General features: G+C 43.8%; 1 protein-coding gene across 6 annotated transcripts in view; it reads left to right on the top strand.

Moving 5' to 3' along the window:
- The window catches only part of LOC126204414 (glucose-6-phosphate exchanger SLC37A2), a 376,862-nt gene that overhangs the window by 247,891 nt on the left and 110,538 nt on the right, over positions 1-18,433 (top strand). For 2 of the 6 annotated variants that reach the window (XM_049938794.1, XM_049938793.1), the window contains exon 1: positions 6,222-6,265. The exons of the other annotated variants lie outside the window; for them this stretch is intronic. In XM_049938794.1, coding sequence (XP_049794751.1) covers positions 6,237-6,265 — 29 coding nt within the window. In that variant the 5' untranslated portion in view covers positions 6,222-6,236. Of the gene's footprint in view, positions 1-6,221; positions 6,266-18,433 lie in introns of those variants that run through there. 6 annotated transcript variants of the gene reach the window in all.

Here is an 18,433-nt window from a genome sequence, read left to right as displayed (position 1 = left end):
ATACAAAACAAGCTGCCTTTTTTTGCACCCTTTCGATGTCCTCCGTCAATCCCACCTGGGAAGGATCCCACACCGCGCAGCAATATTCTAACAGAGGACGAACGAGTGTAGTGTAAGCTTTCTCTTTAGTGGACTTGTCGCATCTTCTAAGTGTCCTGCCAATGAAATGCAACCTTTGGCTCGCCTTCCCCACAATATTATCTATGTGGTCTTTCCAACTGAAGTTGTTCGTAATTTTAACACCCAGGTACTTAGTTGAATTGACAGCCTCGAGAATTGTACTATTTATCGAGTAATCGAATTCCAACGGATTTCTTTTGGACTCATGTGGATCACCTCACACTTTTCGTTATTTAGCGTCAACTGCCACCTGCCACACCATACAGCAATCTTTTCTAAATCGCTTTGCAACTGATACTGGTCTTCGGATGACCTTAGTAGACGGTAAATTACAGCGTTCAACAGAGTTCCAGAGCCAATAAAAATATGTTTATGTTAATCATTCCAGCTTTTTGAGCAAATTTTGACCTATCTCTAACAAAATAGGTCAGTTTCCCCTGGGTATCGAGCTACAGGAATTTCATATTCTGCACATTTTCTTACTGTTTTTGCTGAAAATTGTCTCTGGAAATTGTAATATATTTCTCTTCCCAACGACCCTGTAACACCGTTAAATAATTACGTGGGATGGAAACGCAACCAACATTGTCCAAACAGCGATATACGCGCCTCTTTGTGCACTATCTCTTGACAAAGACATTGTTTACTTAGTTTCAACTGTTCCGGAAATATTTGAGGCTAACAGACTTGGGCGCCTGCTGACACAGATAACGTCGGCAGCTCTCTCAGAACTATCCACGAACGATGCAGCAGTATACGGGGAGGAGTCACTGTTAGAAAATCGTTACGAAATGCCAAAAGGCGTATAGATAGTCTATGACTGTTGACTCATATTGTTCCACTCACTGGCATTGCTGAACCTGCGTCGGGTCCTTCGCTTTCACGTGGGTGATGCCTACGGTCCCATCTACCTACAGCAGTCGGCCACTTGCGTTTTCTTACAAAGGAAACTCCCCATCGCACCACCCTCAGATTTAGTGTTAAAATGTCCAAGAACTGAACACACATCAAACATGAAAACAGGAAGAAGGGGTACTGAACTGTGAAAAAAGAAGCAAAATAGCGTAGGGAAAATATGGTGTATTGGAATAAAAACAACCTGCTTTCAGAAAAAAATTGTTGCATTACTTATTGAAGTCCCCTCGTATAAGTACTAGTAGTAGGATATAACTTTACCTTGTGCAGTATCGAATGGGAAGACTACGTATACGTTGTCGGCAGTAAGGACGAAGCCTTGTGAACTAATATTAAAAGCTATGTCTAACAACTGCCACGATCAACTAGTCGGAAATATTCGAGACCTGGTTACAAACAGACCCATTCTTTTCGAAAGGGTCACCAATGAGATAGGGATTGGCGACGTGATGCTGTCAAGGGACAGTGGTCAACAAGAGAAAAGAAGTCATCAAGAAAGCCAGGAGAGTGAGTTTTCTCTTTTTTGTCAAAATGGGAATCATTACACTGGGGAACAGCCATTTTATTCTCCTAGATCTGTGACTTGTTCTTAACTAATATTTGGTCTCTGAATTCAAAACTGTTAGCAGTTTTTCTCTATCACGTCAAGTTTTAAACTATAGGATACTCTCTCTTTACCCTAAGAGTCATTAAAACTGGACATACAAAGGAAAATAAAATTGGTACTAACCAAACGTAGTAGAAGATTAGAATATTTTATTCATTCAAAGGTTATTACAATATTCAAAGTTACATTGTGTTTATACAAATAATAAAAACAAAGATATCAGGGTACAAATTTTCGCTTATAACTTTTCCTACAATGTTCCATATGGGGACTTTCTCGCTTGATGCCCCAACAGTAGTCAGCCATCATACCAACATCCCATCCACCTTGATACCTTGCTTCCATGACCTTCAAATCTTGGTGGAATCGCTCACCCTGTTCATGGCTAACAGCACCAAGATTTTCTGGAAAGTTAGCAAGATGGCTGTGTAAGAAATGCAGTTTGATACTCATGTTACAGACAAGCTTTTTAAACTGTTTTTGTTGAACAATTTCGACGCTATTCTAGGCTCGTGTATTTCCTAGAAAGTCCTTGACAATACTTTTGAATGCCAACCAAGCGTTCTTTTCAAGTTCGGTCATTGTTTCTACGAAACGTTCATCTTTAATAAGTTGCCCATTAAAGACATCAGCCCTCATCATCTCATATGACGAGCTAGAAAATGCCGAAATGATATACTTAAAACAGAGCTCTAACAAAATGCTCCATGGGACTCAGTTTTATAAGCAAAGGCGGAAATATACTATTTTTTCTGTCGACAAGTGGATGATTTACAATGTTTGGATCACCAGGTTTCAGGTCAGATCTTGGCGGCCACTTTGACTGCACCCAATGCTTCTCACGAGCTCTGCTGTCCCACATACACAGAAAACACGGATACTTGGTATATCCGCGTTGCTGGCCAAGAAGGAAAGAAACCATTTTAAGGTCAACACAGATGATCCATTGGTGTAAGTTATATTGCAACACGTCAATGACCTTCTTTATGTCTTCGTATTTTTCATGCAAGAAAACTGAATGGCCTATTGGGACTGAACCGCATAAATTTCCATTGTGGAGGAGAACACACTTCAAGCTACGTTTTTAGCTATCTATAAACAACCGCCATTCGGTTGCATTATAGTCTGAAATTCCCAATTCCTTCATTAAACCAGGTATGTTGTGGCAAAACACAAATCCATCAGCACTCCGAAAGAACTGCAGAAATGCACTTTCTCTCGATCGGAAGTAGGAGATTTTAGCTCCTTTTTCTAACAAGTTTTTTTTTTTTCGTGCAGTCATGATGCTAGAAGTTCTGATGGTTTTTCGCATAGTCCCAAATCCCGTACCAAGTCATTTAACTCGTGCTGATTAAATCCTTTACTAACAGAATCATCGTCACCTTTAAAATCATCGTCGCTGCGGTCAATTCGATCTTCGCCCGGCTCATCCTCTTGTATTTCCAAGGAGGTTAATTCTTCAAACAATGGCACTGGAATTTCAGCTGAATGAGGCACGGGGCGTATAGCTGACTTTAAAGTAGGGTAATCTATTATATTGTTATATCCTGACGATTTTACTATACAAAAGTAACAATCACTGGAGTGGTCCTTGGGTTCTCGCCAAATCATTGGTATACCAAACGGAAGTTTATCGCGTGTTCCCTTTGTCCACATTGTCAAACCCTCCATACACTGCTTGCAGACTTTGTGAGGGGCCCATGATTTATCTTGGTCGCCAATTTTTACTTCAAAATAAACAAAATAGGCTTCCCTGACAAAATTACTGATGTTTCTCCGTTGACTGGGAATGGTAAAACTGCCACATGTATAACAAAACGAATCGGGGCTGTTTAAGCACTTACGACGCGAACTACCAGCGGCAGGCATAGAGAAACTTTTTCGTTTATGTATAAATAAGAAGTAAATACTGATAATATTGTGTAAATACAAATTCTTGCACTATTCGTCGGAAACCGGCTTCGCCATATCAGAGCGAAAAGTACACCTCTTTACTGCAGCGCCTCATGCGTAACTGACAGCATTAGTCTAGAGTCTAGACCATATGAATCTAAACCAGTCGCGCGGCGTCACTATCCCCTCCAGTCCCCACTGGTTTAACGGTCGCCGACAGAGTGCAGCACTGCTTTCTGTAGCAAACAAGTTACCTGTCAGAAGCGTAATCTGGTGCGCAACAACTGCAGAAATAAAACTTGACGTGAAAGGAAAAAGTAAATACACTTTTGGAATGAGCATGTCCACTTACCTCTAAAACGGCCTACGAATCGAAGTCAGCAGAAATTAGGTTACAAATTGTTCCCCAGTGTTATCAAAGTAATTAAGAGGGAAACTGAGAACATACGCTACTGGCCCTTAAAATTGCTACACCACGAAGATGACGTGCTACACACGCTAAATTTAACCGACAGGAAGAAGATGCTGTGATATGCAAATGATTAGCTTTTCAGAGCATTCACACAAGGTTGGCGACACATACAACGTGCTCACATGAGGAAAGTTTCCAACCGATTTCTCATACACAAACAGCAGTTGACCGGCGTTGATTGGTGAAACGTTGTTGTGATGCCTCGTTTAAGGAGGAGAAATGCGTACCATCACGTTTCCGACTTTGATAAAGGTCGGATTGTAGCCTATCGCGATTGCGGTTTATCGTATCGCGACACTGCTGCTCGCGTTGATCGAGATCCAATGACTGTTAGCAGAATATGGAATCGGTGGGTTCAGGGGGTAATACGGAACGCCTTGCTGGATCCCAACGGCAGTCGTGACGACAGGCATCTTATCCGCATGGCTGTAACGGATCGTGCAGCCACGTCTCGATCCCTGAGCCAACAGATGGGGACGTTTGCAAGACAACAACTATCTGCACGAACAGTTCGATAGCATGGGCTATCAGCTCGGAGACCATGGCTGCGGTTACCCTTGACGCTGCATCACAGACAGGAGCGCCTGCGATGGTGTACTCTACGACGAACCTAGGTGCACGAATGGCAAAACGTCATTTTTTCGGATGAATCCAGGTTCTGTTTACAGCATCATGATGGTCGCATCCGTGTTTGGCGACATCGCGGTGAACGCACATTGGAAGCGTGTATCCGTCATCGCCATACTGGCGTATCACCCGGCTTGATGGCATGGGGTGCCATTGGTTACAATTCTCGGTCACCTCTTGTTCGCATTGACGGCACTTTGTACAGTGGACGTTACATTTCAGATGTGTTACGACCCGTGGGTCTGCCTTTCATTCGATTTCTGCGAAACCCTACATTTCAGCAGGATAATGCACGACCGTAAGTTGTAGGTCCTGTACGGGCCTTTCTGGATACTGAAAATGTTCGACTGCTGCTCTGGCCAGCACATTCTGCAGATCTCTCACCAACTGAAAACGTCTGGTCAATGGTGGCCTAGCAATTGGATGGTCACAATACTCTTGATGGATTGTGGTATCGTGTAGAAACTACATGGGCAGCTGTACCTGTACACGCCATCCAAGCACTGTTTGACTCAATGGCCATGCGTATAAAGGCCGTTATTACGGCCAGAGGTGGTTGTTCTGGGTACTGATTTCTCAGGATCTTTGCACCCAAATTGCGTGAAAATGTAATCACATGTCAGTTCTAGTATAATATATTTGTCCAATGAACACCCGTTTTTCATCTCCATTTCTTCTTGGTGTAGCAATTTTAATGGCCAGTAGTGTATATTGTCTGAATTTTGAGTGATTTTTTTTCTTTTTTTCATTTGCTGTAGTATAACATTTTTATTTTTTCCTAAGATTTCTCTATTTATGCGTAAAATAATGTACAGTTAAATCTGCTTTTGCCTATTCTTCATTAATTCCTAAAACGCACTTCCGATACGTTTAAATAGCACTTGCTATCATAATCAATCTGAATTTTAAAACAGAGTTTTTGGCATCAGTACGTCTAAATATAGCTTTTACATTCGATGACTCGTCGATAGCGATGGCTATTACAGTTTTATTCGATTACATCGAATATCGAATTTATCTTCCAATGTCCCATTCCTACTACGAGGCTACAGTCAGGAGAAACACCTTCCGAAAAGACTTCCTAACATTCAATTTATATTCTATGTCGACAGATTTCCCTTTTTTATAAACGCTCTTTTCTCTAGTGCCAGTTTGCATTTTACATCCTCTCTTCCTCACCATCGTCTGTTATTTTGATGCTCAACTAGCAAAAATTTATCTACCCGATTAACATGTTGGAATCCTTGCAGCAGTTGTCAGACTTTCCGAAATTTTGGAACTACTGACTTCAGAAATCACATTCCACAAATAAGCTGTGTATCTTTCCTCCTGTCGTCTTAACACGCTCACTCGTCCTTCCTCCCCACTCCCCTCCCACCCACTCTTTACCGACGTGTCATTGCAGAAAGTACGTGTTTCGAGTCCGTTATCACTTTGTGAGCGCTGTGTTCCGCTTAATCTTATCTACCTCGATTCGTGCAGCCTGCTCGCGGCACGCTCTGTCGTAGGCTCTCGACTTTGCAAACAGCTACACCACAGTGCCCGCAGTCCACTCGAAACGGGTCTTGAGCCAGGTATGGCGGAGCAGAAGCCACCGGCGTGATGGAACTCTGCGAGCGAAAGACTGCGGGGTGAGTTCTCTTTCCCTCTGCGCGTCTTAACTCTGTTGCCGCACGATCAAGCCTACTCGTGGTTTCTCTATCGGTATTGAATGAGCTACGCTCGCCTCGTTCCTAAAAAGGCATTCCTTTCGTGTTATGATCCCTCTCTCTCTCTCTCTCTCTCTCTCTCTCTCTCTCTCTCTCTCTCTCCCCCTCCCCCTTCTCTTGATTTCTTCTCTTTCTTTTAACTCTGGTTTTTATACTAATAATGCTTCTCGTTCTATTAAGCGTTACCCCCTTGCAAGTTACTTATATTCGATCGTGCTAACTCACCTTGTAAGCCGCCACTTCCTTTCTCGTCGATCTGCCCTCACTGTCGCAACAGATAAACACTTTTAATCCATGTCTAAATTAATTCGCTAACTGCAGATTCCTATACATCAGCTGTGCTAAGCATAGATCTACTACTCAACAGTAACATACAAAGTTTGGATCGGTGAGGGGAACGTGCAGGGATAGCCGACGTGTTAATGTGACCATTCGCGATAAGCGGCGGCCACTGCGAGTCCTTGTACGGCACAAATTTTCATATGTCACTGTTGGGTAGCAGAACTATACTTAATATAGCTGCTGTCGAGGAATTCGCAGTTCAAAAAAAAATGGCTCTGAGCACTATGGGACTTAACATCTGTGGTCATCAGTCCCCTAGAACATAGAACTACTTAAACCTAACTAACCTAAGGACATCACACACATCCATGCCCGAGGCAGGATTCGAACCTGCGACCGTAGCAGTCGCGCGGTTCCGGACAATTCGCAGTTGTTGTTGTTGTTGTTGTTGTTGTGGTCTTCAGTCCTGAGATTGGTTTGATGTAGCTCTCCATGCTACTCTATCCTGTGCAAGCTTCTTCATCTCCCAGTACCTACTGCAGCCTACATCCTTCTGAATCTGCTTAGTGTATTCATCTCTTGGTCTCCCTCTACGATTTTCACCCTCCACACTGCCATCCAATACTAAATTGGTGATCCCTTGATGCCTCAGAACATGTCCTACCAACCGACCCCTTCTTCTAGTCAAGTTGTGCCACAAACTCCTCTTCTCCCCAACCCTATTCAACACCTCCTCATTAGTTATGTGATCTACCCATCTAATCTTCAGCATTCTTCTGTAGCACCACATTTCGAAAGCTTCTATTCTCTTCCTGTCTAAACTATTTATCGTCCACGTTTTACTTCCATACATGGCTACACTCCATACAAATACTTTCAGAAAAGACTTCCTGATACTTCAGACTATACTCGATGTTAACAAATGTGTCTTCTTCAGAAACGCTTTCCTTGCCATTCCCAATCTACATTTTATATCCTCTCTACTTCGACCATCATCAGTTATTTTGCTCCCCAAATAGAAAAACTCCTTTACTACTTTAAGTGTCTCATTTCCTAATCTAATTCCCTCAGCATCACCCGACTTAATTCGACTGCATTCCATTATCCTTGTTTTTCTTTTGTTGATGTACATCTTATACCCTCCTTTCAAGACACTGTCCATTTCGTTCAACTGCTCTTCCAAGTCCTTTGCTGTCTCTGACAGAATTACAATGTCATCGGCGAACCTCAAAGTTTTTATTTCTTCTCCATGGATTTTAATTCCTAATCCGAATTTTTCTTTTGTTTCCTTTACTGCTTGCTCAATATACAGATTAAATAACATCGGGGATAGGCTACAACCTTGTCTCACTCCCTTCCCAACCACCGCTTTCCTTTCATGTCCCTTGACTCTTATCACTGCCATCTGGTTCTGTACAAATTGTAAATAGCCTTTAAAAAAAAAAAAAAAGGTTCAAATGGCTCTGAGCACTATGGGACTTAACATCTATGGTCATCAGTCCCCTAGAACTTAGAACTACCTAAACCTAACTAACCTAAGGACGTCACACAACACCCAGTCATCACGAGGCAGAGAAAATCCCTGACCCCGCCGGGAATCGAACCCGGGAACCCAGGCGTGGGAAGCGAGAACGCTACCGCACGACCACGAGCTGCGGACTAAATAGCCTTACGCTCCCTGTATTTTACCCCTGCCACCTTCAGAATTTGTAAGAGGGTATTCCAGTCAACGTTGTCAAAAGCTTTCTCCAAGTCTACAAATGCCAGAAACGTAGTTTTGCCTTTCCTTAATCTTTCTTCTAAGATAAGTCGTAGGGTCAGTATTGCCTCACGTGTTCCAACATTTCTACGAAATCCAAACTGATCTACCCCGAGGTCGGCTTCTACCAGTTTTTCCATTCGTCTGTAAAGAATTCGTGTTAGTATTGTGCAGCTGTGACTTATTAAACTGATAGTTCGGTAATTTTAGTGAATTAATTTCGAAACATTTCGTGCAGCTGTGGGTCGTCAACAGGGTCTGTTCTTGTAGAGATGCATGTAATCATTTAATCCAGTTAATATATTCCCAGTCAAAAAAGAACTTTGTCGTCAAGGTAGAGGATAGGCATTACTTACAGTCAGGTACTGCTACCACTCAAAGTTTTCTGGCTAATACTGTATTTATTTTTATGTAGAAGCAACAAACTTTAGCATATACACTGCCGCAAAAAATTAGTACACCTGGCTCTGACGACGGCGTACGCCACATGGGGACGTTCTAGATCAGGGCTTAACAACTGGCCGGTTTTGAGCGCGAGTACTCGCGTCTGCTCAGGCACGTGCTCGCGAGCAGGTGCAAGGGCGCGGAGTAGGGAGGGAGGGGAGGGAGGGGAAATGCGCGCGCATGTTGGAATGTAATCTCGCGTTCTTAGCAGATTTAACTAGCCATCTGAATGCTTTGAACATTTTACTACAAGGTAAAGATCTGCTAATTACTCATTTCATAGATCCAATACGAGCTTTTAAAATGAAATTGACACTTCGGGTGAGTCAGCTGGAAACAGGAAACCTAGCTCATTTTCCTAAATTATCATCCATGCAAGATGTCCACAAAGACTGTGAACATTACTCACATAGTTTAGTTGTATCATCACTTTCAAGATCTGACAGCACTAGACAGTGATTTTGATCTGTTCTCTCCATATTCAGCGAATAGATTCGTCCTGAGCTGCAACAAGAAATTATTGACCTGCAGTGTGACAGAGAATACAGAGACAAATTTCAGAACAAGAAAAACATTTTGGAATTCTACAGACACTTCCCTCAGGATAGATTTCCTCGTTTGCACAAACTGGCGGCTACAATAATATCAATGTTCGGTTCCACGTATGTTTGTGTAAAACTGTTCTCTGCAATGAAATGTAACAAGACGCGCCTGAGAAACGCATTGTCTGATCGAAATTTAAACTGCACGCTGCGCCTAAAATGCACAAGAACAATTACTCCGAACATAGACGCAATTGTAAAGGGCAAAAAGTACAAGATAACCGAGAATCCCACACTTCAGTGACACCTTTTATTGTGTAACAGTTCACAAATTAATGCGAATGTAGAGGCATACACTAAGCTAATAAAATTATGTGGCACATGTACACTCTCCTTTATTTGTTTCATTTGTCACAGTAATAATTCGTGAGTGATATCCCTGCAGGTGGCAGCGGATTTACATTGACTGGCGGCAGCTGTTGGGTGCCCCACGTGACTGTCCCCACTCTCCGCTCTGGTCCGGTAGTGGGGGTAGCGTGCTCGCGCTGCTCCGTGCTCGCGCCTTGCTGCTCACAGCTTGCTCCGCGAGCACGTATGTTGTGAAGCCGAGTTCTAGATGTATTGATAATGGTTTCAACATCGTCCGCCAACATATAGTACACTGACATAGCTACCAGAGCGACAATTGTGTCTACCTTTAATTGGGAATGCTCACAGCCAGAAGGCTCAGCATGGTGCAAAGGTGGGAAGCAAGCAGAGAACTATGCCACGGAGACGCACTGGTGCTTTCTACAGTCGTCTGAGCTATTTCGAAATGGGTCAAATTGTGGCTTTCCAAGTGGCGGCACGGTCGTTTCAGAGAACAGCTACACAAGTTGAACGTGCTGCGTCAGCCGTGCAACGAAGCTGATATCAGTGGTCATGGGTGTTTCAGCATGGGTACCTCAGAACCGCTCGTGCTACTGATATGTAAATGTAATCACTTCATGTGCGCCATATGCACTGTTGCGACAATAAGTCTTGAGTGAAATGGAAACCTCTTAAATAGTACACTAATTTGCTTTCCAGCAGTGTATAAAATGGATGACCGCTGCCGTTTCATTTCTTTTAATCCCAAATACATTTGATGAGCGAACCGGCGCTGTACGTCTTACAGACACTGCTGCGTGAGGCTCAAACAATTCTTGTACGCCCGAAGGAACTTTGCATCGTAATTCGGAATAACACGGGAACTGCAATGTCATATTTAGCAACCGACACAGGACAAGCGATTTTCAAGTAATATGTCTCCCCTATATGGGAATATACAGAGGGGTCCAAAAAAATGTGCCCACTGTTTAAAAGTCCATAACTGGCAAACTAATTGACGGAATTGTCTCATCTTCGGTAGTGTAATAGTTTGTAGTTTCTGCAATCGCCACACAAGCGTTGCATTGCGTTGTTTTGTTTTGTCAGATGACAGTCGCCAGATAGTCAGTGTTTTGTTCTTAGTTGCACCTAGTTACTCGAGCAAACATGGCTGCCGCAAGGCTTACATTCGATGAAAGGAAGTCTGTTTTGAAGTGGTATTTTAAGTACGAAAACATTAATTAGGTTCAACGGCAATGGAGAAATGAGTATCAAACAGAGCCACCGACACTTTTAACGATTCGTCGCATTCGAGTCAAATTTGAAGCCGAAGGCTGTGTTAAAGATGTACACAAACAACTATCTGAACGACCTGTAGCAGTAACAAGTCCAGCTAACTCCCGTCGTGTGTTACAACAATTCACTCGCTCGCCACAGAAGCCTGTGAGACAGTGTGCCCGTGAAACTGGAGTGAGTCGCTCAAGTGTTCGACGAATTTTGAAGACAGCAAAGTGGAAGGGCTACATCCCACGATTGCTACACTCAATGAACGAGGACGACCCAGATCGTAGAATGGAGTATTGCGAGTGGTTTACTAACATGAAGAGTTTGCAGATATGATTGTGTGGTCTAATGAGGCACAATTCAAACTCAATGGTACAGTAAATCGCCCCAGTTGCATTTACTGGGCCGCCGAAAATCTGAACGTCCATGTAGACAAAGCCGTGAGTTTGCCAGGAGTAAATGTCTGGAGTGGGTTGTCTTACCGGGGCTTGATTAGGCCATTCTTCTTTGACAGCACAGTTACCGGTGAGGTGTACCTTCAGAAGCTTCAGACATCCATTTTACCTGCCATCCGAGACTTGTATGGAGATGGAAGAGTTACTTTCAACAGGATGGTGGCCCAGCCCACTGCCAAAATCGTGTTAGGGCGTATCTCCACGAAAATCTACCAGGAAGATGGATAGGCCGTAGAGGTGCTGTGGAGTATCCACCACGTTCCCCAGACCTAACTTCTCTGGACTTTTACCTGTGGGGAACACTAAAGGACGTCGTTTATCGACAAAAGCCACGCACATTGGATGAACTTCTAGAATCCATCGTACATTCATGTGCAAATATCCAACTGAACACGTTGCAGTCAGTAGTCCGTGCTACAGTTCGATGGCATCGTTTGTGTGTGGATGTTAATGGTGACCATTTCGAACACCTACAGTGATATCTTTAACTTGGACTTTAAGCTACACTTTCACCAAAAATGAGACAACTCCGTCAATTAGTTTGCAAGTTATGGACTTTTAAACAGTGGATACATTTTTTTGGACCCCTCTGTACATAATGGGTGTACGACTATAGATTGTGGACATGTTGTTGACGACATATGGAAGTTTGTCGTGCACGGATAGCCTAATAGAAGGCGACCGCTCGCGATAAGCGGAAAATCCGAGTTCAAGTCCCAGTCCGGCACAAATTTTCATTGTCCTCATTTGACGATGCCACTATGGCTGCAGTACATTAGGACTTTGTTTGTATGAAACAGATCTGATGATGGTCATTAAAGACCGAAACCGGTAATCTCTTAACAAAAAGTTTGTGACCATATACGTAAATTAAAGGAAACTTATTACATATAAGGGTCACTGTTTTTTCGCGACAGTGTCGCAGCTTGTGAAGACAATGCTTGTCCGCACATGGGCTAATAAGATCACCAGATCTGCCCTCGAAAGAAAATGTGTGGATCAGCTCGGACGTCAACCCCGTCCCAGTAACAGTATCCGCTATATCAGTGACCAGTTACAATAATTGTGTACCAGTCTGCCTCAGGGGACGATACGACCCCTTCGTGACTTCCTTCGCAACAGAACCAGTTCGTGCATCCAGGCCCCAGGAGGCGCCAATGTCTTACTGCTTAGTGGGTGCACACTGCCAAGTTCTTTATAAATTTATTCGCCGGCCGCTGTGGCCGAGCCGTTCTAGGCGCTTCAGTCTGGAACCGCGCGACCGCTACGGTCGCAGGTGCGAATCCTGCCTCGGGCATGGATGTTTGTGATGTCCTTAGGTTAGTTAGGTTTGAGTAGTTATAAGTTCTAGGGGACTGATGACCTCAGATGTTAAGTCCCATAGTGCTGAGAGCCATTTGAACCAAATTTATTCGATTCTGTAATGACTGAAATGAAGTTACATATCCTCTCAACCCGTGAAGTTTCATATTGTTTATTTATTTATTTATTTATTTATTAATTTTTTGTCTGGCAGTGTATTTTACCAGTCACATATTTATCCAGTACTTACAAGAAGCCCCTTATGTGCGAGGTCACAAGAACTTGTAAGGCTCATTTGAAAGTGTTGTTTTAGCTATTGTGACAGGAAAAATAATATCTCTATTCTTTCTCACTCTGTGAAATCCCCTAGGTTACTTTCTGAGGAAATGCCAACTTCAGCAACTGTTGTTGTAGATACGAGGGCTATCCACAAAGTACATTACGTTTTGGAATTAAAAATAAATAAAGTATTGGAAAAATTTTTTATTATATACTGATGAAAGCCACACTTAAATACTACTTTTCTACATAGTTGCCATTTAAATTAAGGCACTCATCGTAGCGATGGACGAGCTTGGAAATTCCTTCGTCGTAAAATTCGGCCGCCTGCGACTTCAACCACGTGGTTACCTCTTCTTGAAGCTGTGCGTCGTCATCAAAACGCTGCATAGCCAACCACTTCTTCATTGCTGGGAATAAGTGGAAGTCGCTCGGTGCCAGGTCGGGACTGTACGGCGGATGAGGAAACAACTCCCACTTAAAAGATTCGAGAACTTCACGAGTGGCATTTGCCGTGTGGGCCCGGGCGTTGTCGTGAATAAGCAAGATCTTTGAGCCCAACTTTCCCCTGCGCTTGTTTTGTATTGCTCTTCTGAGGTTGTGCAGAGTTTGGCAATACCTTTGAGAGTTTATTGTATTGCCTCTTTCCAGGAAATCCACAAAAATCACATTTTTCTGTCCCAAAAGACAGTCGCTATCACCTTCCTTGCCGACGTTGTCTGCATGCATTTCTTGGGTTTTTGGGGGGAATTTGTGTGCCCCCACTGCATTGATTGCAATTTTGTCTCCCAGTTCACATGCTTAACCCATGTTTCGTCACCAGTAACGATGCGATCGAGTAATGAGTCGCCATCTTTCTCGTAAGCGTCCAAAAACGTTAACGCTGCAGCCATTCGCTGATTTTTGTGAATCTCTGTCAAGAATTTTGGTATCCATCTTGCACAAAACTTGTGGTAACCAAGCTTTTTGGTAATGATTTCGTGCAACAAACTTCGTGAAATTTGTGGAAAACTCATAGAGAGTTCCGTTATTGTGACGGACCGCGGCATCGACTTTTTCGACAAGTTCGCCAGTCACTATGCTGGGTCTTCCACTTCGCTCTTCGTCGGGAACGTTAGTTCGGCCATTTTTAAATTTTATGGCCCATTGACGCACTCCACCTTCAGTGATTATGTTGTCCCCATACACTTCACAAAGCTGCCGATAGATTTCTATCGGTGTACAGTTTTTTGCAGTCAGAAACCTTATTACAGCACGCACTTCACACTTCGCGGCATTTTCAATTAACGCTGACATTTCAAACTGTCACAGTAACTCAACGGAGTACAGCACGAACCTCTCAACGAAAACGTAATGTACTTTGTGGATAGCCCTCGTATAATGCAATGTTTGCTTTGTATATCGTTGCCATTGCTCTGCTTTGTATCAGCACCACTAGCACTGTAGCACTTTTGTGAGTTACTCGTCGACTAATGACTCAGCATAAACATCAGGAGGGCAACAGAAAATGAGAGTCCGGGAGGTGCGGAGATCAGCCTTCTACGGGATGTATGTATTACATTCACATTCAAGAAATGTTCAGAAAAAACCGTCAACTTGCACCAGGAACAGCGAATGAAAAATGGCGCGTCACAGTGATCACCTAGGTTCGCACCATCAACATCGAAGGTTATGTGCTTGGCAGTTACAAATGGTGCAGGATATTCAGCTAGGTATTCACTCTTAAAGAATGCATATAGAATCATATTGGTATAACGGGGTGATGAGAACTGACGCAATGCGACGGCATGCAACCGAATGCGAAACAGTCTGTCGTGGAGCTTATCGTGTAACTGCCTCTCCTTTAACTCATAGCTGCAAATAGTGCGATAATATGTTTAATAGGCACGGAAAAAAAACATGCAGAGGCTCAATTTGTCCAGTGGTTCCGGGTGGTACGAACTGCAATGTCACACACTTTTCAGGAGGGATAGTTTGCATCCAGATTAACAGTCGGCAAAATTGCATACAAATGCGCAGAGGAGTTAATGTTAGTTAGTCTTGATACAACTCTCTTGGCACCTTTAATTTCCAGGGTTCCTTTCATATGCATGGGCAACGGCCTTGCCGCAGTGGTTACACCGGTTCTCGTCAGATCACCGAAGTTAAGCGCTGTCGGGACATTTTTCGGGATACACTCAGCCTTGTGATGCCAATTGAGGAGCTACTCGACCGAACAGTAGCGGCTCCGGTCAAAGAAAACCATCGTAACGACCGGGAGAGCGATGCGCTGACCACACGCCCCTCCTATCCGCATCATCAGCTGAGGATGACACGGCGGTCAGATGGTCCCGATGGGCCACTTGTGGCCTGAAGACGGAATACTTTTTCACGTGCACGTCCTCTTCAAGTCGGAAAAATAGGATAAGTTTGTTTAACTCATCTATAAATTTAGCATCCGCTCCTTGGACAATGACTGTCCTTTACTAAGTTTCACTGGAGATGGGATTTGTGGTTCCCTGTCCAACAAGAACGATGAAACACATGGCTCGACACCTGTTTCAGGATCACTTTCACTTGTTAAGCATACAGGGTGTCCGGAAAGTCTTTCCCTGATTACATAAATTGATAACTCAGGCTAGAAGTAAGACAAAAATATGAAACTGGTGTCTAATTGTTTACAAACTATCAAAGTTTTTTTCACACATCAGTAAACTTCCACATGAGCACCCTTGGTAGCACGTAGCACATAAATAGAAGTCTGATGGGGTTGTGTCAGGAGAGCGTGGAGGCCAAACCGTTGGCCCATCACGTGCAATAGCGCGCACCAAACAGTCACCTTTGGACTGCCTCTCGTGCCCTCCATGACCTCGCCAGGGGGTTGTGAACCCCAAATGCGCACATTATGGTGATTCACTACTCCACTGACAAGAAAGGTCGCTTCGTCGGAAAAGGCAATTCGTCTGAGATAACCATCATCGTCAATACGTGATAGCATTTCGACCACAAAGTCATATCGACGTGTACTGTCATTGGGCAACAAGGCCTGAGCGATTTGCACTTTGTATGCACGAAACAATAAACGTTTGTGTAAATGTCATGTGTTGTGATGTTGGCTAATGTGTGGACGGAAATTGAATATCGCCTAGATGTGCTACGTGCTACCAAAGGTGCTCATGTGGAAGTTTACTGATGTGTGAAAAAACTTTGCTAGTTTGTAAACAATTAGACACCAGTTTCATATTTGTGTCTTACTTCTAGCCTGAGTTACCAATTTATGTAATCAGGGAAAGACTTTTCGGACACCCTGTATATCGTCATCATTGTACTCCTCATGTACATTGTCAGCACAGTCGAATATATACGATACCGCTCATTACACTGGACCATCTTGCAGAATTGCTAATATTTCAGCTACCACTTCTTTCTCGGTCTGTGATATTCCTTGGGTTCCTTTCTGAGTTAATTTCAACTTCAGCAACTGTTGGTTGGGTTGTTTTTGGGGGAGGAGACCAGACAGCGAGGTCATCGGTCTCATCGTATTAGGGAAGGACAGGGAAGGAAGTCGGCCGTGCCCTTTCAAAGGAACCATCCCGGTATTTCCCTGGAGCGATTTAGAGAAATCACGGAAAACCTAAATCAGGATGGCCGGACCTGGAATTGAACCGTCGTCCTCCCGAATGCGAGTCCAGTGTTCTAGCCACTGCGCCACGTCGCTCGGTTTGGCAACTCTTGCTGTAGATATAATGTTTGCTTTGTTTATCGTTGCCGTTGCTCTGTTTTGTATCAACACCACTAGCATTGTAGCACTGTTGTTACTCGTCGACTAAGCAGTTCAACTACGCTCCGTAGCCTCATTGGATACCACCAGTCCCACTCCCTGTTGCCATTAGCAGTCAGTATTGTGGTTGCATGACAGACAACACGTGTGGCGTCGAATGCCGTAAACATTATAGGCCTTTTGCGACCTCGCTCTCAAGGGGTTCCTTGTTAGTTAACTATTCTTCGAAACTTTAGTCATAGTTCCTCCACATGCTCCAGCCCGGAGTCGAAGCTTTAGAGTTTTTCCTTGATATACAGGGTGAAAAGTATTTAAACCGACAAACTCTGGGAGGTTGTAGGGGACATCAAAACAAATATTTTTCCTTAATGTCATTTTTTTCCTATGAGCATTATTTAAAACGGTAGAGGAACATTTCTTTGGAGGCAAATTAATTAAACCAACAAACACTTTTCCATATTTTTTTATGACCAAGAGACAACAAATTAACACAACCCAATTTCAGTTACAGTAAATTTTCAAAAATGCCTCCACTGACTTGTAAACAAAGGTTACACCATCGGATCATGTTCTAACACAGGCAAAAACCGCAGGAATATCCTGAATTGTTCCTACTGCTGCTACTATCCGGGCAACCAGATCCTCTTCTGATGCAACAGGAGTTGCGCAAACAAGGTTGCGCACCTCTCCCCACGCAAGAAAGTCCAGAGGGGAAATATCTGGGGATCGAGCAGGCCATGGTACAGGACCACCTCTGCCAATCCACGTTTCTGGGAACCGTCGGTCCAGGAATCGACGCAATCAACGACTGAAATGTGCCGGCGCCTCGTCATGTTGGAACCATATGCGTTGTCTTGTAGGGAGCAGGACGTCTTCCAGCAATTCTGGCAGTGCTCTGGCGGGAAAATTGTAATAGTGCCTGCCTTTTAATGGCCTAGGTAGCAGATACGGTCCAATTAAACAGTCCCCAACAACACCGACCCACACATTAACGAAGAACCGCACTTGATGAGCTCTAGTTACTGTAGCATGTGGGTTATCCTCACTCCAAACATGCGAATTGTGCATTTTGAAGACTATCACGCCCGAACGTTGCTTCATCGGTAAACAACACAGAGGATGGAAATGTAGGATGCATTTAACACTGTTCCATGTACCACTGCGAAAACTGTGCTCTGGGTGGATAATCAACTGGTTCCAGGTTGTGGACACGCTGTAAGTGAAATGGACGTAACAGTTGCTCTCAAAGGACTGTTCTTACATTCGTCTGATTGAAGGATCCCGCTCCACATGCTGCAAGACAGCTTCCTCAAATTGCAGCGTTCTTACCGTGCGACGGCGTTCCTGTCCAGGTAATCTACTAAATTACCCGGTCTGACGCAGACGTTGGTACACAACAGCAAAGGTCGTATGATGCGGGGTACGGCGATTAGGATATTGTTGTTGATAAACCCGCTGTGCAGCTCGTCCGTTGTGGTGCGCTACGTAGTACGCACCAACCATATCAGTGTACTCACTCCATGTGTATCACTCCATTAGCAAACAGAGACAATGCACTACTACACTGGTGGACAGCAGTTGCCTACAACTGAAGATCGTAATACGGCCTCCACCGGTTTAAATAATCCTCATAGG

Source organism: Schistocerca nitens, chromosome 9, assembly GCF_023898315.1.
Source record: "Schistocerca nitens isolate TAMUIC-IGC-003100 chromosome 9, iqSchNite1.1, whole genome shotgun sequence".
Taxonomy (NCBI): Eukaryota; Metazoa; Arthropoda; class Insecta; order Orthoptera; family Acrididae; genus Schistocerca; species Schistocerca nitens.
Note: the sequence above shows the minus strand (reverse complement) of the source record. Positions and strands in the feature narration are given on the sequence as shown.